The sequence below is a fragment of the Octopus bimaculoides genome, chromosome 2 (assembly GCF_046866305.1).
Source record: "Octopus bimaculoides isolate indiv1 chromosome 2, ASM4686630v1, whole genome shotgun sequence".
NCBI classification, from domain to species: Eukaryota; Metazoa; Mollusca; class Cephalopoda; order Octopoda; family Octopodidae; genus Octopus; species Octopus bimaculoides.
In genome coordinates, this window is record NC_142929.1 from 176242 (window position 1) to 203022 (window position 26781).

At 39.1% G+C, this 26781-nt stretch overlaps 1 protein-coding gene across 2 annotated transcripts in view; it reads left to right on the forward strand.

The window, feature by feature from the left end:
- Positions 1–26781, forward strand: part of LOC106870749 (Fanconi anemia group I protein) — a 103596-nt gene that overhangs the window by 56861 nt on the left and 19954 nt on the right. For both annotated transcript variants that reach the window (XM_014916943.3, XM_014916944.3), the window contains exons 14-25: positions 4100–4301; positions 7322–7436; positions 8249–8377; positions 9651–9719; positions 13218–13319; positions 15514–15738; positions 16387–16508; positions 17983–18135; positions 20683–20862; positions 22612–22769; positions 23225–23310; positions 25593–25758. In XM_014916943.3, coding sequence (XP_014772429.1) covers positions 4100–4301; positions 7322–7436; positions 8249–8377; positions 9651–9719; positions 13218–13319; positions 15514–15738; positions 16387–16508; positions 17983–18135; positions 20683–20862; positions 22612–22769; positions 23225–23310; positions 25593–25758 — 1707 coding nt within the window. The remainder of the gene's footprint in view (positions 1–4099; positions 4302–7321; positions 7437–8248; positions 8378–9650; positions 9720–13217; positions 13320–15513; positions 15739–16386; positions 16509–17982; positions 18136–20682; positions 20863–22611; positions 22770–23224; positions 23311–25592; positions 25759–26781) is intronic.

The following is a 26781-nucleotide window of genomic DNA, read 5'->3' on the forward strand; positions in this document are numbered from 1 at the left end:
GGGGTGAACAGATGGGAGTCATCGTGGAGGGTTAGGGTGTAGGGTGGTGGGGTTGGGGGCAAAGGTACATCATCAACACAGTTTATTGTTTGTCTTCCATGGGATGGCTGCTTTGACTAGATTCAAGGACTGCATCATACTCCAATGTCTTCTTAGGCAGGAGTCCTGTGGGATGGATGCCCTTCCCAATGCCAACCACTTTGCAGAGTGTGCTGGGTGCTCTTACGTGACACTGGCACTAATGAGGTTATCGTGCAGCTTGCAAGACTAAGATCTCTTTCAAGTGAGTGGGGCTACGGTAGAAAGGGAGGGATAGTTTTATGTTGGATGAAGAGAGATTAGCATGTGAAGGAAGGGGCCAGAACAGAACGTCTACCATGCCATGACAGCAGCAGCAGCAGTAGCCATCATTTGGTTAGCACCACTACTGTTGCAGTCTCTGTTTTTGTGGAAACCCTTTGTAGCCATGGCATCAGCGTAGCCATTATTGTTAGGGACAGAATAGAGTTAAGTTTGCTAGTTCTGCTCCTTCTATTGTGTAGTATTATTAAATGTGGTTTAGTTTTGACTTTTGCCTTATACTTGAGATAGTCATAAATACCTGAGGGTTGGGGAGGATTGTAAGAGGAAGACATGTGGCTTGGTGGACACACAGCCAAACAGTAAATAGGCTCAGTAGATGCTGGAGATCAACAATGGAACAGTCCACAGCCTTCTGTAATAACAAAGAAGTGGCCACACCTGTGTGGTCAGCACAGGTCAGATATGTTGTTTAGTACCACAGCAATCAATGAAGGCAGTGGGAAACCTTGGAGAGAAGCAACTCATTGTCTTCTGTTTTAATTACCAATAGAAAATATAATAACTATATAGTTATGTGGAGAATGGAGAACCAAACAGAAGAAGAAGCAAGTCAACTGGGCTAGTTAGCCATTGATTTGATTATGTGGAGATTATGTAATGAGTCATTTACGTACGTTTCGATGTGCCAAATGGTTTGGCAGATCTCTTCAGAATGTTGAGGAGTATGTTAGAGTTCATGGTGTGAGAGATGCAGGAGAAACAATTAGTGGATATATTAATGCATATGGTGGTATAAGAATAGCATTAGGTAACGTTAGTCTTACATTTTAGTTGAAGTTGTGTATATAAATATATATATATACATACATATGCACCATTGAATTTTTGCTTTCATTTTACAACTTTTGCTATGATTTACAGTTTCCATAAATTGTGCAGTTTGTAAATATTGACAGCTGCTTATTTCCTGCATTTGTTATCAGTTCTGGAAAGTGTTTGGAGATGCTGCAATTTTTCCTGGACATGAAAGAAGGATTTTTAAGAGGCTGGGAGAAATTGAAGGATTATGTACTCACAGTCATTTATTTTGAAATTGCTAAACTTAGATGGTTGGAGGCGTTTAAGAGTGTTCTTGCAATGAAAAGGAGGTTTACACATTCATATAGTCATCATCATCATCATCATCATCATCATCAAGGTGGCAAGCTGGCAGAATCATTAGCATGTTGGACAAAATGCTTAGCGGTGTTTCATCCATCTTTATGTTCTGAGTTCAAATTCTGCCGAGGTTGACTTTGCTTTCATTCTTTCAGGGTTTTGTAATAAGTAGCAGTTGAACATTGGTGTCGATGTAATCGACTCATTCCCTCTCTCAAAATTGCTGTCCTTGTGGCAAAATTTGAAACCATTATTATTATTATAATTAGGCGACAGGTTTATTTAGCCAGAGGGGAAGCAGATAAGAAAAGATTTGCCAATGTTCTGCGCCGTGAGGACCAAAGACTCGAGGTATTTCGTGTTGCAAGACAGTGTAGGAGAGAGAATAATGATGTTGTAGGAGAGAAATGTGTTCGCATGGATGATGGTACGCTTGCACTAAATGAGGATGCAAAGAAAGAGGTCTGGAGATGCCACTACGATAGATTGCTTAATAAAGAGAATGAATGGGAGGAAGAGAGCCTGCCGTATGTCGACCCAATAGAGGGACCAGCTATCCGAGTTGATAGTACCAGGGTAGATAAAGCAATTAAGAGTATGAAGACTGGGAAAGCCCCCGGCCCATCAGGAATCACTGCAGAGATGCTCAAAATATCTGGCAGTGTTGGCTATAGCCTAGTCACCTGTATTACGAACCAGGTGATACACGAAGGAGTCATACCCAATGACTGGTGTAGCAGCATCATAGTCAACTGCTACAAAGGTAAAGGTGACGCTTTAGATACAAATAATTACAGAGGCATCAAGCTGTTAGATCAGGTTATGAAAGTTACAGAGAGGGTCATAGCCCAACTAATTAGGGAGCGAATCAATTTAGATGAGATGCAGTTTGGGTTCGTGCCAGGTAAAAGCACTACTGATGCCTTATTTCTAGTGAGACAGCTGCAGGAGAAATACCTAGCTAACGATAAACCTCTGTACCTGGCTTTCGTTGACATGGAGAAAGCCTTTGACAGGGTCCCCCGATCCCTTATCTGGTGGTCAATGAGGAAACTTGGGATAGAAGAATGGTTAGTGAGAGCTGTGCGAGCCATGTACAGAGATGCTGCCAGTAAGGTGAGGGTTGGAAATGAGTACAGCAATGAATTCCGGGTAGAGGTAGGGGTCCACCAAGGTTCCGTCCTCAGCCCCCTCTTATTTATCATAGTCCTCCAGGCAATCACAGAGGAGTTCAAGACAGGTTGCCCCTGGGAGCTCCTCTATGCTGATGACCTTGCCCTAATTGCGGAGTCACTATCAGAACTAGAGGAGAAGTTTCAGGTGTGGAAGCAAGGTCTAGAATTGAAGGGCCTTAGAGTCAACCTAGCTAAAACCCAAATCCTAATAAGTAGGAAGGTAGATAAAACACAAACCCCTTCAGGTAGATGGCCCTGCTCAGTATGTAGAAAAGGAGTAGGTAGTAACTCTATAAGATGTACCCGGTGCAAGCTATGGACACATAAGAGGTGCAGCAACATCAAAGGCAGGTTAACTAGCAAGTTAGTTTTTGTTTGTGGCAGATGTTCAGGTGCAATAAAGACTGTAAACAAACAGGAAACAACTTCTATCTCATTCCAGGGTGAAAAACTAGAGGTAGTCGATAGCTTCCGCTATCTGGGCGACCAAGTTAGTAGTGGGGGTGGGTGCGCTGAAAGTGTAGCTGCTAGAATAAGAATAGCCTGGGCAAAGTTTAGAGAGCTCTTACCCCTGCTGGCGACAAAGGGACTCTCACTCAGAGTAAAAGGCAGACTGTATGACGCATGCGTACAAACAGCCATGCTACATGGCAGTGAAACATGGGCTGTAACTGCTGAGGACATATGTAAGCTCGCAAGAAATGAAGCCAGTATGCTCCGTTGGATGTGTAATGTCAATGTGAATACCCATCAGAGTGTAAGTATCTTGAGAGAAAAGCTGAACATTAGAAGCATCAGTTGTGGTGTGCAAGAGAGACGATTGCGCTGGTATGGACATGTGGTGAGAATGGATGAGGATAGCTGCGTGAAAAAGAGCCACACCCTAACAGTTGAGGGAACCCGTGGAAGAGGTAGGCCCAGGAAGACCTGGGCTGAGGTGGTGAGTCAAGACCTTCGTACATTGGGCCCCACCGAGGCGATGACTACTGACCGAGACCTTTGGAAATGTGCTGTGCGTGAGAAGACCCGGCAAGCCAAGTAAGATCGTTGCCAGTGCCCCTGGACTGGCTCTTGTGCGGGTGGCACATAAAAGACACCATTTTGAGCGTGGCCGTTGCCAGTACCGCCTGACTGGCTCCCGTAGGATTTTCGAGTGAGATCGTTGCCAGTGCCCCTGGACTGGCCTGTGCGGGTGGCACATAAAAGACACCATTTCGAGCGTGGCCGTTTTCGTGCGGGTGACACGTAAAAGCACCCACTACACTCTCTGAGTGGTTGGTGTTAGGAAGGGCATCCAGCTGTAGAAACTCTGCCAAATTAGATTGGAGCCTGGTGTTGCCATCCGGTTTCACCAGTCCTCAGTCAAATCATCCAACCCATGCTAGCATGGAAAGCGGACGTTAAACGACGATGATGATGATGATGATGATTATTATTATTATTTTTTAAATTTTTATTTTCAGATCTTTTTTCTCGAGTGGTGAAGACCAGTCCCCAACTTCTGTTAAATTCTGACAAGAAACTCACAACTATCTTTGATCATTTACCAACTTTGCCACCAAAAACAGCTGCCAGTTTGTTAGACATCCTGCAACCTATTTTGAAATTTAGTAGAACTTTGCGTGACACACTCATGTTGCTGCTACGTAAATCTATGTTCTCCAGGTGAGAAATGTTGTTGTTGTTTTTCTTGTGGCAATCAATAGCAGAGTCATTAAAGTGATGGGAAAATAATAATAATAACTTCAAATTTTGGCACAAGGCCGGCAATTTTGGAGGTGGTGGGTAAGTCAGAACCGTTGACCCCAGTGTTCAAGTGATACTTATTTTATCGACCCTGAAGAAATGAAAGTCAATCAACTTGGATGAAATTTAAACTCGGAGCATAAAGACTAACAAATTGCTGTTAAGCATTTCGTCCAACATGCTGACAATTCTGCTAACTCATTGCCTTAATGATGACAATAACAACATCAGTTTCTGTTCTTTGTTCAAATCCAAGACTGATGTTCAGGGGTTGATAAAATAAAGTGCTAGTCAAGTACTTGGGTTGAGGGCATCAATTTACTCCCCTCCTTCAAAATTACTGGCCCTCTCCTTACATTATAAAAGAACAGTTATTATTATTATTATTATTATTTACTTTATTGTTGCTTTGTTTTATACAATTTGTTGCAAGTCTCACCTCAAGAAACAAGTTAGATGTTTTACTGGGGATATTATATATGAGTAGCATTGTATTTTCAGGAAAAGGGGCTGAGAATTAGGGTTTCATTAAAAGCTTGTTGTAATATTTGTGATTTTAAAAGACAGTGGTTTTCTTAGGATGTGGGCCCTAACTCTGAGAATAATTTTCTGCAGCTCTGATACTTTAGGGTTTCCTGGTATTTGGCCATAGTGTTTAAGAATGCCAATTGGTATTGACCCTAAAGCTCTGCTGATCCCAGGTACAGTTGTTGTTGTTCACAGATTCCACATTTTTGAGACCTCTATTTCAAGGTCCTTATATTTACTGAACTTTTCAAATGTTTTAAACAAGTGTTGCTGTCTGCTGGGGTTGACGTATCTATGATCAAATATGCTTTCTGATTTCCCATCACAATTTCTGCTCTATTGGCCTGAATAAATCAATCAGTCTAAATACTAAAATCCCAAAGAATGGTGATCTGTTTATTTTCTACTACTTTGGTAGGTTTATGTGTCCCCACTGGTTCTCATACAGGAGTCAAAACACTGACCACTCTTTTCTCAAGTGGTGAAGTCCAGTCCCCAAGTTTATGGCAATCAATATAATCATTTGAGGCCAACATAGAGTAGCTAGAGATGAGGGATGCAAGTGGGGGTCAATTGGTTCTCTTGTACCACAAAAGGATCTGCATCATCTTTAAGAATGTTGGTTTGGTAATTTCTAGAGGGCAGAACACTGCTATGTTGAAGCCTTCTTTTTCTGATTTAAGGATTTAAGTCCAGATACAGCCACTGATGCATCATGTTTGTATCAATATCAGGATTTTTATACATTTAATTCCCAATTTGTGCAGTTTTTCTGGTATGTCTAATTTCCCTTCATATACACTATTCATCTAATAGCATTCACTCATCATCATCATCATCATTTAATGTCCGCTTTCCATGCTGGCATGGGTCAGATGGTTTGACTGAGGACTGGCAAGCCAGAAGGCTGCACCAGGCTCCAATCTGATTTGGCAAGATTTCTACAGCTGGATGCCCTTCCTAATGTCAACCACTCTGATAGTGTAGTGGGTGCTTTTTATGTGCCACCAGCATGAGGGTCAGTCAGGTGGCACTGGCAATGACCATGCTCGAATAGTGCTTTTTACATGCCACCTGCACGGGAACCAGTTGGGTGGCACTGGCATCATCATCATCATCATCATCATCATCGTTTAACGTCCGCTTTCCATGCTAGCATGGGTTGGACGATTTGACTGAGGACTGGTGAAACCGGATGGCAACACCAGGCTCCAGTCTAATTTGGCAGAGTTTCTACAGCTGGATGCCCTTCCTAATGCCAACCACTCAGAGAGTGTAGTGGGTGCTTTTACGTGTCATCATCCACAACAATAATTTCACTTGATTCAACAGGTTTTCTCAAGCACAGTTTATTAGGCCAGTTATGCTACACTGGCATAGGCCATGGTTACAGTCTCACTTGGTTACCCGGGTCTTCTCAAGCACAGCATATCTCCAAAGGATAGAGTCACCTGTCATTGCCTCGGTAAGGCCCAACGTTTGAAGGTCGTGCTTCACCACCTCATCCCATGTCTTCCTGGGTCTGCCTCTTCCACAGGTTACCTCCACTGTTAGGGTGTGACACTTTTTCACATAGTTGTCCTCATCCATTCTCAATAAATATATTTAGAATAAAAGCAAACATCTCAAAACAGTGTTAGAACTGCTGAAGGAATCCGATGCGGACTGAACCATGTAAAAGTCTTCTTTTTATTGTATACTAGTTTAAAAGCCACAGAGGGCTAATTGGGAGACTAAAGAGAGGTAAATAACATGACTATAATACGTCTAGAATGAATATATACCACGGTGGTGTTTGGTGAGAGGTTATGGACGGATGAGAATGAATTCTGTATTGCAATCATTCTATTGTTCCAGTCCCAAGTTGAATTTCAGCTTTTGGCCAATTTGTCCCAAAGTTCTTATCTCAACGTAAAAGTAACAAAGTGAATGTCATTCTAGGAATTGGGTCCTATTTTGATAATTCTTGGCAGCCAGCAATAAAATATTCTCTGGTCTTTGTTATATTTTCTGTTTATTTTTAGGCTTAGGTGAACTTGAAATGATCAGACTTCAAAGATATTCCAGTTATAACTAACAAATCTCATTTTCAGAAATAGACTTAATCTGTCAACGGCCACATATAATGTCTCCTCCCTTTCCCAAGACAGTAGAGTATGATTTCAAGGAGAGTCAGCTAATATTTCTAGCAGGTTACTTACCCATTATATGGTTCTCTTGTATATATTTTCCATCTCTTTTGTCTGACAGATTTTTCACTCAGTTTTGTTATTAATATATTTCCAGAGCCATTTTATGAATATTTTTTTTTTTTTTTGATTTTTTATACTGTATTTATCTTAGATTTTATCCTCATCAGAATTTTTTTTTTTTTAATGTTAATTAATTTATGGATCTCAATCCTCTTTCAGACATCTAAATGCAAGGAAAGTGAGTGCCAGAGGGTTCTTAATGATTTTGAAACAGTTCCGTATTGTTGGCAGTGTTCCTTGTAGCCAGATGAATCAGACATTTTCTTTGAGTCAAGTAAAGTATTATTTCATAATTTTTATGCACTTTTACCACATTATTAGAAAATAATCCTTCTCCATCAGAACCAAAAACAAATAAAATCATGTGATGACAAAGGACCCAGACAACTGGTGATCTGCTGTGCTTGAAAAGACTGGCCCAGCTAAGTAAAATCCAGGAGACGGGGCACAAAAGAGATGCTCAGTGCTAGGGATGGTAATAGTGGGTGATGGAACTGCCACTGGCAGTATGAGAGGGTGTACAGGGGAAGGTGGGAGGTGAAAGAGGTGTTCAGTAGAAAATAATGTGTTAAAGAATGATAGAATGCAAGAGACCTGATTTCAGGGAGGGTGAGTGGTCGCACAAGAAGGGGTAATGAGATATGTGCTGCTGGTCTGTTGTTATATAATTATAGTAGGTGAGTGATGGAGGAGTGGGTATTAGGAAGATGAGTAATAAGGGAGAGACTTGTTGGGGACATCGACACAAATAATATGCTTTTTGAGCAGGCCCTTTTTTAATAAAATGGACAGGTGTTGGGCACAGCAAGTTACCTATCATTGTGAACCTTTGTCACCACCTCCTTGAGGCTCAACATCTGTAGTTTGGTCTTCACTACTTTGTCTTGTGTTTTCCTGGGTCTTCCTTTCCTGCAAGCTCCATCCAAACTTGGTAATCAGCATTTCTTTATACAGCTGTCCTCATCCACACACCTCACATAATCATACTAGCACTGATTCCTGTTATGCCTAATTTTTCTCTCAGCACATTTCCATTTTGTCATGATTTTATATGTTATTCTTTTCTCTTCCACAAAAAACATCCAGCTTTCAGTTGATGTACATTCGCAGACAAAATATAATCCTGTTGCTAACAGTACTTTGTGTTTGGAAATTGTCCGAAATTTGCGGAGATGTCTTAGTCAACAGGCTGAAATACGAGTCATAATATATTCAGTAAGTGAAATATATTTTATTTCTTCAACTTAATCTTCCAACAAACTAACTCAACAGTTGTAACACCCAAGTTTGATTCTTGTTACAGCTTTTACCCTTTCTTATTCCACTTTTCTTTTCTTTTTTTTTTTTGGTCATGCAAGATACTTGGTGAACCTGTCAGTGTTGCAGTGCTGGTGCCACATAAAAAAGCACCCAATTCACTCTATTAAGTGGTTGGTGTTGGAACCAGCTGTAGAAACCATACCAAAACAGATAATGGAACCTGGTGTGGCTTCTGGCCTTGCTAGCTCCTGTCAAACCATCCAACCCTTGCCAACATGGAAAATAGACATTAAATGATGCTGCTTACAGAAAGTGCATGCTTGTCACTACTAATTCTTCTCAAGCCCTGAATTCTATCAAGCTGATTGATACTTTTGATCCTAAAATGTCAAAGAACGGATTTGATATAAGTATGGAGAACTGGTAGCAGTTTCTGGGGTTAATAAAATAGACAACCTGTAATACAGTGGGTTTAATTCAGTCAACTTACACAACTGCCTGCAAACTTGTGGCCTAATGCTAATGTAAGAGACTGTTATTACACAAAATATTTTGTAGCGTAGGAGTGGCTGTGTGGTAAGTAGCTTGCTTATGAACCACATGGTTCCGGGTTCAGTCCAACTGCGTGGCACCTTGGGCAAGTGTCTTCTACTATAGCCTTGGGCCAACCAAAGCCTTGTGAGTGGATTTGTTAGATGGAAACTGAAAGAAGCCTGTCGTATATATGTGTATATATATATATATATATGTGTGTGTGTGTCTGTGTTTGTCCCTCCAGCATCGCTTGACAACCGATGCTGGTGTGTTTACGTCCCTGTAACTTAGCGGTTTGGCAAATGTGACCGATAGAATAAGTACTAGGCATACAAAGAAGTTGGTGCCATGTAAAAACCACCCAGTCCACCCCCCTAAAGTGGTTGGCATTAGGAAGGACATCCAACTGCAGAGACCTTGCCAAAACAGACAATGGTGCTTGGTATATCTTCTGACTTGACACTTCCTGTTAGATTGTCCGATCCATGCCAGCATGGAAAATGGATGTTAAATAAGGATGAGGACTGAGGTGACAAGTGTTGTTGGTTCCTTGTGTTTTCCTTTAACTGCTGTGGACCCTTTTTTGTCTGTCAGAATATGTATCAAGTTTTCAAAGTGAAAAAGTTGACTCTCTTGCAATCTGGATTGATTTACTTAAAAAACTGTCATTTATTAAGCATTTCTTTTTATTCAGGGTTTGTGCGATTGCCTTTCCAAAAATTCCAAACTACAGAAACCCATCTTGAATCTCCTACTTTACCAGGTACTTTTATTTATTATTTTTTTCTGGAATAGCACTTCTTGTACATGGAATTTTCTTTCGTCTCTTTTCTAGCTCTCCATTTTGCCTTTCTCTTCTTTTTCTTAACTTTTCTGTCATTCTCACATCTTGATGAAGAGCTTATGCCCAAAACAATATTACTATTTCTTTGCATCTGAAGCTAATACATTGTTTTGTTGTTTTTTGTTGATATTTCTACACTTTTTCCACACTCCACGTATGGTGGTGTATAAGCTATGTACAAAGTAAAGTAAGAGTCAATGATGAACTTAGCATGAAGGTCAGAGTTCATCAAGATTCAGCCTTCACTTTTGTCCTCCTCTTCATAGTCTTACAGGTCTTCACAGTTTGACCAGAGCTGATAAGGTCAAGGACCATTCCAAGTTCCATAGTCAGTTTTGGCTTGGTTTCTGCAGTTGGATGTCCTTCCTAATGCCGACCACTCCATAGAATGTACCGAGTGCTTTTTACATGGCCCCATCATCAATTCTGCTATGGTGGATGGCTCTTCTTGAGTACAGCAACGTACCAGATATCTTGGTCCTTACTTACCTTCTTCGTAAGGCTCAGTATCCTGGGTTTCCCCCCTTCCACAAGTTCCATCCACTTTAAGTGATCAGCACTTCTCTATGCAACTGTCTACCTCCATATGCATCACGTGACCTAACGACCACAGACATCTCTCTTGCATCCATTTTCTATATGTCCAAATTTTCCCTCAAAACACTAGTGCTCTGTCACACATGTGCACTGACATTGCACATCCAGCAAAGCATACTAGCTTCTCTCCCCGCTAGCTTTCACATGTTTTCTGCATTCAGGGCCCATTTCTTACTACCATGTAGCATTGCTATATATATATATACATGCACCATGCAATCTTCCTTTCACTTGGAGAGAGAAAGAGACCTTTGGTTGCCAGCAGCAGTAAAAGATCTCTGAATTTTCTCCATCCTATTCTTATTTTAGTGATTACACTTTCTGTGTATTGTTCCCCACAGTTAATTAGACTCCCTAAGTAGTCGAAATTATCCACTACCTCTAAAGGTATAGTGCAGATAAATTGAGACAATTTTTACGATGCATAAAATTGGTTGTAAATACCAAAAGAATGGTGGTAGACAGATATAATTTTAATTTAACATTTATTATAACAAAAACATTTATCACTCAATATGGCTGCCCTTTTGGATAATTACTGCCTCCACACAAGAAGAACAAAGTTTTTTTTGTAGCTGCTGCAACCTCCGCCCTTTTGATTTTGTTGCACGAACAATGCAGGTCTTCAAAGTGTTGACCCTTGAGTGTGGTGAAGCATTGGTCCTTGCTTGAAGTGTGCCCCATAAAAAGTAATCGAGATGGTTGAGATTTGGGCTATCACTGGGCCAGATGTTGGACCTCTCCAAAAAAAATGGCACCTTCTCCTCAAGGAAGGCTTGTGTTGCTTTTGACCCATGGCATGGTGCAGAATCTTGGATAAGCACCACATTGTCAAGCCTAAACTTCTGCTCTATCCAAAGTAACAGAGTTCTTCTTGTGCCAGTCTTCAAGCCAGACTCAATGAAGTGGGGATCCATGACATTCCCATCACTTGCCATGGTTCCAAATACCATCACAGAGGCTGGAGTCTTAGTGTCAAACATGGAGGGTGTCAGAAGGGTTGTATGTTGAGAATTTGTGATTCACTTCAGTATCTACAGTGAACTTCTCATCTACAAACACTAGAGTTTTTCCTGCACCTTGATGCCTGAGGAATGACAAGCTTTGGGCATCTCTTGGCTCTGATTGTTTTGGCCTTGGCTGTTCGGAGGTGACAGTGTTATCGTAACTAGTCATGCTGAGGGTCTTGTTTACAGCTCTTGACACTGTGGAAAGAGACACATTGCATTTCTTTGCAAGAGTTGTCATGGATGTCGATGGGTTGGCTTCAATCGAGTGTTTGAGGCCAGCAAGAAACTTTGGATTGTGCTTGGAACTACTTCAAATCCTGTGTTCTTTTCTATCAATTTTTCCCTCTTCTTTAAATTGTTTATACACACTATAAACTGTTTTAGGAGTTTTGTCAACAATTTTATTGGCAGTGCTCTGAGTGGTTGGCGTTAGGAAGGGCATCCAGCTGTAGAAACTCTGCCAAATTAGACTGGAGCCTGGTGTTGCCATCCGGTTTCACCAGTCCTCAGTCAAATCGTCCAACCCATGCTAGCATGGAAAGCGGACGTTAAACGATGATGATGGTGATGTGCCTGACACATGCCAAAACAACAATGTTGGAATGATTCTGTTGTTCTGTGACTTTCTGTTTTCAAACCAGTTCGCTATTTACCTGAAAAATAGAGGAGGATTAGATTTTCAAGCAAGCAAGGTTTTGTCAAAAAATGAAATGCTAAACCCAGTAAGCCAACTGCTTAAAATTGGTCTCAATTTATCTGCAAGACCATATATATATATATATATATATATATATATATATATATATATATATATATATATATATATATATATATAATTCTTTAACAAGAATAGTATTGACAGTGACTTCGAAGTTTTGGTTAACTTAGAATGTAAAGAGATGGCAGAAATGTTAGTAAGCATTTCTGCCAGTCTGCTAATGATTCTGCCATCATCAGACTGGCACTATCCGTTACTATTCATGTTGAAGAATAAAAAGAATTTGTACATTACAAAAGTACGTACAAAATATATTTTGTACATACAGGGTATAAGTTGAGTAGATAAGGGGAAGGAAATGATGCAGATAAACAAATTAAATATATTAAAGGTAACAGCTTGAGTTATGAAATGGGAAATAGGTATACATGCAAAACAAGAGAAAGCAAAGAGTGAAGACTTTCAGACGATGACTATTTAAGTGTAAATATATAAATATTTATAGATGAATAGACCAAACATACAGAGAGTACAAATGACAGGCAAAATTAAATGGTAGGAAATAAGGGGTTGTAAGTCCAACAGCTGTTTCTGGCAGCTCAGAGATCCGTTGTAATGTCAATAGATGTAGTCCATCACAATGTGCAAGCCACAATGGAGGCAATCAACATATTTTGCCTGCATACTTTGATGAACTACCTCTACCAACATTATAATGGATCTCTGAGCTCCCAGAAACAGCTGTTGGGCTTATAACACTTTTCTTCTCCTGTCTTTTGTTCTCTGTAAGTTTGATATATTAATATATAAATATCTATATATTTATACTTAAATATTCATCATCAGGGAAACCTTCACTTTTTGCTTTCTCTTGTTTTTTTTTTTTTTGCATCTACATACCCAATCTTTTATATTTAATATACTTGAATTGTTTGTCCACATAATTGCCTAGATATATGTGTGTGTGTGTACATGTATGTATATCTATGCATATGTACATATGTGTGTATACATGTGTATGTTTACAAATAGATGTATGTTTCTTTTTTTTTTTTATTACTATATAACAGGCTTTTATTAAATCTTCTTCAGATTAAGAAGTACTTTGAAGTAGTTGAATATGTTATCCCACCTCTGCGTTTAGAGGCTTGTCTGCTCACCCATGGATCAGAGATCTATCTTGGAGAACCACTGGTAAATATTCCTCTAATATGAAACTGTTTTTTTTTTTTTTCTTAAACTTTTTTCTTTTCTATCATTTCTTTAGTGAACAGTCATTTACTTTGGTGACAACTGTCCAGTTATTATTACCATCTAACTGTTCCCATATTTTACTCTAGTAGAAAGAAATGTCTTTCTGTCGATCATTATTATCATGCTTAGCACTTTTGGCTGTTAACCATTGCTTTCCTTATCTTACTCTACAACTCACTTTTCTTTCTTTTCCAACTGGAATATCTATATATCTACTCTTTACCTTATCCTCTTTTTCTCTCTCCTTTTTCTTTCTCCTCTAATCACATGAAAGCATTATAATTACATTCCCTCTACTTCATGTGATGGACGCTTCTCCCTCCCTCCCTCTTCCCTTTTCTCTAATCCTGTGAAAGTATTACTGACAAGCTAAGTAATCCAATGACAGATAGAATTATTATAAGATATGCAATCTTTCAGGTGACAAAAATTTTTTGTTGCCTGAAGACAAGAGTTTGTGAGTGGTGATGGAACGAGTGATGGAAGTTTGAACAATAAACTAATAAGGTCTACAGAGTCTATAACATATATTGAATACTCTTTCTCCTGTTTTTAAATCCAATATACACACATATATGCATAGAGAAACCATGCCAAAGTACATATTGGAACTTGACATGGCCTTATGGCTTACTGGATCCTGCCAAACTGTCCATCTCATGCCAGCATGGAAAACACATTAAATGGTGATGGTGTGTAATGTAAGTGTGCACACATGACAGAGTGTGAGTGCACTGAGAGAAAAGTTGGGCATAAGAAGCATCAAATGTGGTGTGCAAGAGAGACGACTGCGCTGGTATGGTGATGTGTTATGTATAGATGAAGACATCCGTGTGAGGAAGTGTCACTCGCTAACTGTGGAGGGAACCTGTAGAAGAGGTAGACCCAGGAAGACATGGGATGAGGTGGTGAAGCATGATCTTCAAACATTGGGCCCTCACAGAGGCAATGACTTCTGACTGAGACCTTTGGAGATACACTGTGATTGAGAAGACCCAGCAACTAAAGTGAGATGGCAGCCAATCATGTCCTGCCCTGTTAAAAATACTCCTGATGCATTGGGCGATATGATATACTTGAGAAGACCTGTTGAGTCAAGTAAAACCAATATCATAGCTGGGGCTGGTGCCCTCTGGCTGGCTCCCGTGCCGATGGCACACAAAAGGCACCATCCAAATGTGGTCGATGTCAATATCCCACTGACTGGCTCCTGTACCAGTGGCACTTAAAAAGTACCATCCGAATGTGTTCGTTGCCAGGCCTGGCTTACTGGCTCCAGTACCATGGCATGTAAAAAGCTCCAACCGATCGTGACTGACACCAGTACCCCCTGACTGGCTCCTTTGCCGGTGGCACGTAAAAAGCACCTACTACACTCTCAGAGTGGTTGGCGTTAGGAAGGGCATCCAGCTGTAGAAACTCTGCCAGACCAGATTGAAGCCTGGTACAGCCACTGGCTCTCCAGTCCTCAGTCAAACCGTCCAACCCGGACGTTAATCGATGATGATGAAGATACACACACACACACACACACCAACTATGAGTTAGATTTGAAACCTGTTCATCAGTTGAGACTGAAACAGAAGAAAGGGTCATTTCCAATGACTGTCCATGTGGTCAGTGATTGATGTGAGTTGTTTTTGTCCTTTCTTCAAATCTGGTTGAGGTCAACTTTGTCTTTTGTCTTTGTTGATTTTAAAAAGGTACCAGGGTCAGTTAAATCAGAAATTTGGAACTGGAATCTTTAATAAACAGTTCAGTGTTTCTTTTAGTTCCGGAATACTTTGCACTGATATTGGACATTGCCCTTCCCTTGGATATCAGTGGGGGAGCATGGAGAGAGCAGACCAGCCGCAAGGGCCACTGATGCATTTCCATACAACTTTGGCCTCTGTCACATTACTTCTCTCTTCCAACACACTGAAATAATATTTTCTTGGTAGAAATCCAGGGTCTCACAAGACATATGGATGCCAAAACAATGATAGGGGGGCTGGCACTGGTGACTACAGTTGCATAATCTTGTTGCAGCAAGGTTTAAACTCCTGACCATGTCATCAGTAGAGCAACATCTTAACCTCACAATCTGTTGTGATGCTTTATTTAAATTTGTTTTGCTTTTTTTTTTTTCTAGGCTCATCTCTTGCGTTGTGTCAGCCAATGTGTATTGAAAAGTCAAACATTAAATGAAAATAAAACCAATAGCAGTGGTCATGATGATGATGAGGAGGAGGAGGAAGAGGAAGAAGAGGCAGATGATGTTGATGATGAAGAAGCTAACTGTTTGAAAGAGTTGGAGAAGATTCTTGCATCTCTGACACAACGCATGGTAAAATGTGAACTGGAGGAGTTTGAACTGGTAAGATTTTGGTATGGGATGCAGTCTACAGATTAGTTAAAATAGATTAGTAAATGCAGTGTTAACGTTTTTAGAAGCATTTTTGTAAGGGTGGTGAGCTGGCAGAATCATTAGCATTATTTTGCCCATCCTGACATTCTAGGTTCAAATTGTGCCACAGTCAACTTTGCTTTCATCCTTTCAGGATCAATAAATAAGTACCAGTTATGCACTGGGGTCAATGTAATTAACTTATGCCCTCCATCAAAATTGCTGACCTTGTGCCAAAATGGAAAAAGTCTTTTTAGGCACTTCATGAAAGATTCTGGTAACTCTTGGGAAATTGCCTATGTGTATCAAAGAGTAAGTTAATCTAGCAGAGTTCATCCATTATGTCGTACAGTGCTCTGCTCCGTCTTTTCATTTTGTAAACTGTGAGAGTTCAATTCAATGTCAACTTCCATTTTGTCCACATAATATACACTTCACATCTTACACAACAACATTAATTCTAGGAAAGAGAGATCACACACACACACACACACACACATGCTTCACATGTAGAGTTTGGTCTTTCTGTCTTTCATAATTTCATGATTTAATCAATCAAAACTGTTATTCTCATTAACCTGCTTTAGAACCAAGATTTTTTTTTTTTTTTTTTACCAGGATAAAGCCTCTGACTATTCTACCAAAACTAACGTTGGTGTCAAGAACACCATTCTGGCATCTTTGATCCTTGGTTTATATGAATCTTTGATGGAGTATAATTTTTTCTCTGGCAGATGCAGGTACGTCACATGTAATGAGTTGTATGGGAATTGCTTCGAGGCTGCCAGCTCGTCATTGTTTGTCTGTGTCTGTCAGAATTGGATAAGAAACAAAAGATGAAGAGGTTTATATTTTGTTGAGCTATTATGTAGAGAAACATTTTGTGCAGCATCGTTTATTGAAGGATCTAGTGCTAAAATATTTCACATGGAATTTTACCAAAACTGCATCCTAGAATTTTTCCCCTTTCAGTGTAAATGCGTCAGCTCTAATCAGTTGTTCTATAAAGATCAAATAAGGAAGACATGGGACGAAATGGTGAAGCGTGATCTTTGAACTTTGAGCCTCACAGAGGCAATGACTAGTGACCAAGATCTTTGACAGTATGTTTTGCTTGATAAGACCCATCAAACCAAGTGAAATCGTCATGGCCAGTGCTGGTGTCACGTAACTGGCACCCATGCTGGTGGAACGTAAAGAGCACCTTTCGAGCATTGAGCCTCAAAGAGGCAAAGTGGCCAAGTTCCTTTCAGGCATTGGGCCTCGCAGAGTCAATAACTGAGACTTTTGGCTTTATGTTGTGCTTGATAAGAAGACCCATCAAGCCAAGCAAAATTGTAATCATGGCAGATGCCGGTGTCATGCAAATGGCACTTGTGCTGGTGGCATGTAAAAGCACCTATTACACTCTTAGAGCGGTTGGCATTATGAGGGGCATCCAGCCATAGAAAACCATACCAAATCAAACTGGAGTTTGGTGCAGCCTTCCAGCTTACTAGCTCCGGTCCAAAAAGTCCAACTCTTTCCAGCATGGACATTGGACATTAAATAATGATGATGATAATATATATAAAAACCATCATTGTTGTTTAATGTCCATTTTCCATGCCAGCATAGTTCAGACAGTCTGACAGACGCTAACCAGCTGGAGGGCTGTTCAGGGCCCCTATCTGTTTCGGTATGGTTTTTTTTTTTATGGCTGGATGCCCTTCCTAACACCAAGCACTTTACAGGGTGTGGACTGGGTGCTTTTATACAGCACTGGTACAGATGCTTTGTACATGGCACCAGCACTTGCAAGATTAAGGGTCCTCAGCTGGAGAGGGTTGCAAGGGACGAACCTGCACTCAAGGGCAACCACGCTTTACTTACCTTGTCATGTCTTTCCAAGCTTGGCAAACCACCAGGAGTCCCGGTTCCCTGTCATCCCCTCTGTGAGTCCCAATTTTTGTAGATCCTTAGATCCTTTCTCACCACTTCATCCCACATCTTCCTGGGTCTACGTCCTCATTCATATGCATTACCACCTGATATACTGGGGCCTACTTCTTGTTACTGGGCTAATGAGGTTTTGATTCTAAGCTTTGTTAAACTAGAAAATTAGTATTAAAAGACTTTTAAAGAAAACGGGAAAAATAACAAGTAAAATTGTCCAAACATTTACGTATACAGAAGGATGCAGATAATTTATTTTGTTTTCATATTTATTTTCAGTGAAAGTAGCTTTGAGAATGTTCTGGATTTGTTTGCAAAATATGTGAAGCTGACTGGTATTTTAAAGAGCAAAGTGAAAGGACAAAGTACCAAAAATGACCCCAGTTTATTGTCTTTGCATTTCATAGTCGAGATCTTATACAGTTTCTATGAGTGAGTATTGATACTTTAGCACGTATAATGTATGATGCTGTCAACAATGCTACACCGAAAGAATCCGAAAGCAAGGAGTTGTAGTCAAGATCAAAATGTGACACTTTTATTTACGGTCTCAAAACAACGCTGAACAATTTTCCTGTATTACAGGAAAATTCACTGTGTGTATAATCAAAATTTAGGCCTTCAGTCAGGCAGGAATAATAACATGGCAAGAAATGAATATATTCGGTTGCATTTACTAATTTTTGCCGGTTCTTTAGTCTGGGACTGGATATTAATCCCATAGTACAAAGTCAGACAACTAGTCTTGCTGCAGCAGTCAATTTCAGCAAACATGGTAAAATGATAGAATAAGCTTCAAAAGAGTTTAAAAAGGAAGGCGAATGCCAAGTGAAGGAGTGAGCAGAATGATTTTGATTTGGAAAAAAAAAACAACTTACAGTTCAGTAGTGACTAAGAAATTGAACAAGTAACCTTGCAGCTTCTAAATGAAGCTGACAGAATGAGAAGCTTGACAGTGTATCAAGAATTCAACATCTTCACAGCAACTAACTTAACCATTTAGGTTTTAGACGTGCTTTAGATATGGGTGCAAGTTGTTTGAATTCACACCAACCTTAACTGGTCAGCGTCTGTGCCAAACGACTAATTTATGCTCCAGTAAAAAAATAGATTTGTTTGACTTACTACAATACCAACTAACAGTTGATCGTAAGCCAACAAAATCTCATAATCATGAGCAAAAATGCTTGCTGATATTTAATTCCAAAGTAACTGCTCTTGGCATCAAATGCCAACAATTATGACTTTTTAAAGTTAAGTTAGCTTGGGAGCCGATATTTATTGGTTAATTGTACTTGGTTGTTGTAAAAATTTCTTCTTTTGACTATAGGCGTAGGAGTGGCTGTGTGGTAAGTAGCATGCTTACGATCCACATGGTTCCGGGATCAGTCCCACTGCATGGCACCTTGGGTAAATGTCTTCTACTATAGCCTTGGGCTGACAAAAGCCTTGTGAGTGGATTTGGTAGACGGAAACTGAAAGAAGCCTGTCGTATATATGTATATATATATGTGTATGTGTCTATGTTTGTCCCCCCAACATTGCTTGACAACCGATGCTGGTGTGTTTACGTCCCCGTAACTTAGCGGCTCGGCAAAAGAGACCGATAGAATAAGTACTAGGCTTACAAAGAATAAGTCCTGGGGTCGATTAGCTCGACTGAAAAGGCGGTGCTCCAGCATGGCCGCAGTCAAATGACTGAAACAAGTAAAAGAGTAATTTAAAATTTTTGTTTTAAATTTGCCTTTCTCCTTTGGCCCCTGTTCTCATAAGGGGAGGGAATGGTGTTGCTGTGAAGGGGTGCCGGCTGGTTGCTTACTTCTCACAGATGTTGCTGATGTAGGTAACTGTTATCATCCCTAGTTGTAAGTGGGAGAAGAGGTTCTTGGCTTTCATGCTTCACTCCTGGCAAATGAGGGGACAGGGAAGTCTTTCTAGCAACTCAGTTGTGCCAAGGGTTGCTTTGGGACTGGCAACCTCCAGGATTTGTTCTTGTTGTTTTTGGCAGATTGAGTAAAATGCTCCTAAATGTCTTTTATACTATTACAGTACAACAAATGCTGAGTTTTAAGATTTTTCTTTCAGCATCCGCAACAGATTACATCTTCTCTGGGTTGTTTTGTGCTCTTGCAAAATATATCTGTAGTAACCCCACCCAACTACAAGTTAGATGGTGTACTGACCATCAACCCATATTGTTCCATGAAGATAAGAACTAGCCAAGGGTCAACAACATCACCAATGTCCCTGACTGTGATTCTCATATTCCTCCTTCCCAGATATTGCTGGATCGGCTTCTGGACACACACTTCACATACAGTTTGGTCTTATCCTTTAACCTCATTGTTTTAACAATGGTACAAACAGTGCCATCTACCTTCCTCGTTTTAATGAAAGAGATTTCATTTAAAATGCATTTCAGGGCTGAATCCAAGTCTTCTTTGGATGGAACAAGAAAAATCCCTGTTGCTTTAGCAAAGAACAACTCAATTGTGAATTGTGTTGGATTATCACAGACTGACACCTGTCTTCGGGACAGGTGTCAGTCTATGTTGCTAAGCATTTGCTCTTTCAGCAAAATGTTTCTTATCAAGTGTTTTTTATGATTCAGAAGAACATTTGTAAAGGATAATCTCTACATATGTATATGGCAACATTTCTATTCAATGTATTCAAACTCAATGTTAAAATGTTTGTTTTTGATTCATGGCCGTTATTAATATTTTGCATTGCAATTGTCTTTTTCTTTTGCTTATTTTCTGTATGTGAAATGTGTTATTTTGTACATTTTCAGGAAGTATTTATAGTTTTTTGTTTTTTTTTTACATGGCTGATTAGAGGCAAAAAGTAAAAACAAGAAACCTTATTTTTTCTTTTGTCTCATTTCGTAAAATCCTCTGCTTCACAGAGTGAATTGCAAGCAACAACTATTTTATTAGCAGTGAATGATGATGATGATAAATACTTTCCTTTTTGCAGGGATTCTAGTTCAGATTCTTCACTGTCATTGAAAAGTTTGAAAGAAAATAAAGATTTTGTGCAACATATACTAAGTGTTGGCTTGCAGAAAATTCATTTATTAAAAGATCATGGTTTCCGTGATGACAAAGAACAGATGGATAAAGACAAATTAATTTTACTTTCATGCCGTCTTGGAAGGTATGTTGTTTATTGTTGTTGTTGTTGGTTTTGCAACATCTCTTCCTCTCCTGTACCGGGTTTTTGCTCTGTAAAATCTCCAGACTTGACACTTCATCTCAATACATTCACCAATAATACAATATTCTCTACCACTGACACCTGTTAGCTGTTACACTATGTGTTCCTGTTATATTGTCTATTTTCATCTGTTTTTCTCTTAATATCCAATGTCCCAAGGAAGTCAGATGTAGATGTATTGTTTTTTTGTGGGGGTTTTTTAAAACTATTTTTACTAATTATTCGAAAGATGACCAGAACCCAGTAATGTGGTAACCAGGACTTGCTTCACTTTTGACAATTCAGAAACTTACATATGTGTATTGAAGTTTTAATTAAGAAGGAATCGCTGATTGGTATGGTGGCAATGAAACCCGTCCTAAGCAACTTTTTTTTTTTGTTTTTAACTGCCTTATATTGATGATTTAATATTGATTTCAGATTTTGGCACAAGGCCAGTAAGTTCGAGGGAGAGTGGGCAAGTTGATTACGTCAGACTCAGTACACAACTGGTACTTATTTTATTGACCTTGAAAGGATGGAAGGCAAAGTTGACGCCAGTGGTATTTGAACTCAGAACATAGATGAAATGCCACAAAGCATTTTGCCTGGTATACTAACCATTCAGTCAGCATGGGAAGCAGACATCTTGCTAACCTGGCTGAGGCTGACCTTGTTTATGTATTTTGCAAAATTCTTGTGGAATTGTGTAAAAATATTGATGGTGGATTAACTATTATTAGAAATAACAAGTTGCAGCCATTAGCACAATGGCTAGCTGGTTAGATGAATCATTGTACAAGCACCTAAGACCTGATTTTGTGAGAGAATTTAACACACAACCATTTCTAATCCATGCCAAGCTAGTGTTAAGTATAAAACTATACAAAAAAAGCCACATAAGAGAAATAGGAAACATTCTTGTTACACAAAATTCTTTAGAAAAAGACCTGTCCTGCACTTCTTCCATTTTCTGTTTTAAGATACACAGTCTTTAATTAGAGACACACAATGAAATATAGACCTGTCCAATCATATTTAATATGTTTGTGTACTCTGGCACGGAATGACATATATGCTTCAGTATTTGTCTCAAAAGAAAAAAACTCTCCTTTTATAGACAGTAAGTGTGAAATCCCACCATTGGGCTCTGACTGATGTCATCAGACATAGGACACATTTCTGTGTTATTGTGCATCATCAGCTATGGATAGTGAGCTTCCTTTCATAGTTGCTAAGACCAAATTATTACATTAGAACAGCAACTGGTTCAGTTTCTAATGTCTGCAAAGCTCTGCCATGTCTGATTGTATACAAACCTGTCAAATATTATTGCAGACACCCATATTTCATGAAATACTGTTTAGTGTTCCTCTCAGTTATTAATTCCAACTTGTCAAAGCTTTGCACGCATCAACATATGTACCACTTACAGTTACAAGAACAAGCTGTTCTTAATGGTTATGAACTCAGTATCCGTAGATGATGTGTAACGATGCAGAAATGCCTATATTCTATGGTCCGATGGCCCACGTTTTCACGCATACCATCTGTAAAGAGAGTTTTTCTCTCAAGATTTGTTTGTGCAGTGTAGATCTTTCCATGTCCAAGTGTACCTGAACATGTTAAATCTGATTGTACATGTCTACATTACACTGAGCCTTGTAATGGTTGAAGCATTTAACTTTTAAATAATCATCTCTTTAATAGACTCTGTTTGAAACATTACCAAAGAGTTGGTCCCAGCAGTGATAAAAAGAACAAAAAGACTGAATCTACTCTTTGCTTAGAGATTTTAAGTGCTATTGTACAGCTTCTATTTGACTCTACATCCCCAGACACTCATAAAGTGTGGTTTACTCAGTTGTGTAAGTAACTGCTTATTTTAAACTATTGTTATGTTAATTGAAAATCTGAAGTTGCTTGTTTATTTTCTCTGTATGTGACCATCAGTATGGCTTTTATAGGGTCTGTTCTACTGGTGACCCTATGGTAGTAGGAAAAGAGAAAGTGAACGTTAACACCCAGCTGGGCAGTGAGAGGCTTGGACAGGTGGAATTGTACAAGTATCTTGGAGCCCAAGTTTCTAATGAAGATACATGTAAGAAGGAAATTAGGACACAGCCAGCCATGGAAAAGCTTAATAACATCTGGAGTAGCAAAAGTGTCCCAAGATAAAACAAGCCTGGTGTGTGAACACTCATTTGGCCAATGGGCATTTATGGTTCCAAAGGATAGACTCTAAACATAATCCATACATTTCTCATCCCTTCTTAAACTTATTAGTTTTTCTCTAACTATTTCTCTTGTCATTTCTTTGCAGTAAAAGTTAACGAGGCCACAGATACCTCAAATTCCCAAATGTCTAACAAGCAAAGCATTTTAGAAAAACATACAAAACTCATTCAGGTTAGTGACTAAATATTTTGGTTTGTCTGTCTTCTCTTTAATCTTTTTGTTTTTGCTTTTTTTAGAAAAAATAGACAATTTATATGTGAAGGTACAGAGCCTAATGGTTAGGTTTTTGCACTCACAATCATCAGATCATGGGTTTGATTCCTAGGCTGGGCAGCATTTCGTGTTCTTAAGCAAAACCCTTCATTTTCTGTTGCTCTAGAGCTGTGTTCAGACCTGCATGTCAAAGAATAGATCCAACATTTCCTTTGTGTGTCATAAAAAAGGCGACTTAAAGAGGTTGCGGTAGGATTTGCACTCTGACCTTGTAAAACCCTCGCTAGCAATGCCTTACCCAACAAACCCATGGGTTTGTTGGGTTGTTGCGTGAGCGGTCAAAGGTGTCATCTGCACTGGAAGTAGGAGGGAATCACCAACAGATGGTGGGTGTAATGACATGCCCCCATAAAATGAGAAAATTTATCTCATTTTGCTCCCGAAAGTTTAAGCAAATATAGGTACCAAAAGCCCTGATCCTTAGAAAAGTACTTTCCTACAGTAAATGTCCACATTAAATATATTTAGTTGGCACTGATACATGAGTTGTTACATGGATAATCAGAGTAGCAGTAAGAAATACTTCCCCAAACATAACCAGTCCTGCATGGCAGATACTAAGTAGTAAGATTCCACCATACATTGACTATAGAAAGTAGTTTAATATAAGTGCTATAAACTCCCAACAGAAAAAAATGGGCATTAGTCATCATCATCATCGTTTAACATCTGCCTTCCATGCTGGCATGGGTCAACCCGCACCTCTTACCTTCACAATAAGTGTACTAACTGATTACACCAACATAGCCATCCATTTGTTTTCCATTGAACTTAAAAACTATGATTTCATAGTGGTAAACATGTGCATATTCTGCATATATTAAGAAATAATGACAAGTGAACATTTTGTAAATATAATTATTAGCTTCCACCATATATTGACTATAGAAAAATAGTCTGATATTAGGACATATAAACACCAACACATGCTAATGCCCATTTTTTCTCATTGGGGAGTTTATATGCCTTAATACATGACTATTTTTCTCTAGTCAATGTACGGTGGAAGCTAATGAATCTAGTTATAAAATTTTTGCTTGTTTACAGATAAGAAGATTTTTTTGAGAATATTTTAACATGGCAGATCCTGAGTTTGATGTGGTTTACAGTGTTTGTTGCTGATGCATCTGCAAGTCACAATCTCAGACAGTTGGATATTGCTTCTGTTTCTATAGAAACAGATCAGTAATTGGCAGAATCATTGTAGAGTGTTACTCAAAAATGTTTTGCGCTTTTACATTCTCAGTTCAAGTCCCCCTGAAATCAGCTTTGTTTTTCATCCTTCCAAGGGTCATATGGAATCAATTGACGGTTACTAGCATCTTTTGCTCTTCAAAAGACTATGCCTGAGAATGCTTCGGCTGTCTTTGAATTGCTTTCTTTTTTTTGAACAGTGGAATGACCATTGTGTCACTGTGAGGAGTAGTGGATACTCCAGGTAATGTTAGCCTTGAAGGACCGTGATGTCACAAAACCACACAGTTAATGGGATATGTGACTTGTCCACCATTATTCCCTGATGCGAAATGAAGACGGTGACAGACAGATAAGAGAGTGTACCAGTTCCAGTAAAATAGATTGTTTTTCGCACACTGCATCCACTGAAGCAGCACTAAATGCTTCAAATCAAATACAAAACATTATTGAATCTTGGATCTCGATGCAATCGAGTTGAAGGAAAATGTTTTGAGAAACAACAGAGGAGAGAAATGGCTGCTCAAAGAAGAAACGGATCGAATCTTCAATTGTTTAGGTAAAAGTGTTAGGGTTAGGGTTAGAGTTGATAACTGAAAGTCTGTTACACTGGATGTGAAACAATCAGCCATGTATCTTGTTGATTTATTAACAAATAAATCAAAACCTGAAGAAAAAAAATCTTCAGAATGTCTCCCACTTCCAGGGTTTCTCTGTCACAGTAAAAGTTTTATTCTAATCAGTAGTCTTAGAGGTAACGATTTCCAGATGATCTGCTACCTAATTCCACCTACTAGATTAACTAAAACATGGTAGAAGATTTCAACTCAATATTCATGAAGAGCTAATCTATAATCTCATTCTATCAGCTATTTACACTTGTACAATGTCTTAAAGAACCTTACTTTAAAAGAAAAAAATGAAGACAAAGAAAGGCCTTTATAAATCTATGACAATTGCTAACTTTAACCTTGTTGTTTCTGTAGAGACTGGCTGTGAATATTGTTTCTTCTGACAAAGAAACTAAGACCATTGTTGAACTAAACATTTTACTAGAAATTCTTGGCGTTTTATGTGAACACCTAAATCCAGGTCAGGTTTATGAAGAGATATTACACTGGATTGATGAAGTTGCTAAATCAGATGCTATTGGTAAGAACATAATCATTTCTTAATCTGATCACGGATTAGTTAATCTGTCTGTTGAACTCAAAATCAATCTTAACTCTGCAGACATATATTTAAAACTCCAACTCTGACTGCACAAAATTCAAAATTGATCCTGACTGAGCAGACATACTTTAAAACCCTAAATTAACCGTAACCTATATTTAAAAGCATTCTAACCATGACCATCTCAAATACTTTTTCTTTTAAGCAATGTCTACCTTGAACTACATTATCCAATGTGTCCTTTTAAACGATGTAGTTTAAGGTGGATTTGGCTGCTATTTCTAGTTTGTTAACCAGATCACAGAGAGGGTCTGTCATCTCACAGAGTTCTGCTAAATTATAGCGAGTTATATAAATTTATATATATATATATCATCTGCCTGCTTTGCATCTTGGTCTGGGTTGGTATCAGAGTCCAGCTCAGTTCTTGTTTGCAGTTATTAATCCTCTCACATGTGTCAGGGCTCCGTGTGTTGCATCTACCTTTCATTCTGGGCATGTTTTTTGTGGATGGCTTAGGATTAGAGAGATTGGGACTGGGCTGCTTCTTGTTTTGTTTTTTGTCCTCTAAAAGAGTACAGCTAGATGATTGATCTCTAGTATGTTAGAGATAGTTATCTTATTGTCTTTCCACATTGATGAATAAAATGCAAAGTTAATCTCAAAAAGGTTAGGAATTCAACTGAGAGCTGTGAAATAAAGGCTAAAGTAACACCTTTCCTCTCCCTACCATCCACACCATTTCTACTTTATTTTTTAATGTGTGTGTGTGTGTACATGTAAGATTATTGCGTATGAGAATAGAAGTGTTTTTATAATTCAATGACCCAAGGCATCTTATTCTCTAACTCAACTATCTCTGTCCCTTTAATCTATCATCAACTGGCAAAAAGCCACCCCGCTCAATACTACCCCCCGCTTCCAGCTGAAGGGTTTTTGTTTTGCAAGTTACTTGGTGATGTTGTTGGTGCCACATAAAAAGCATCCTTATGCACTCTGTAA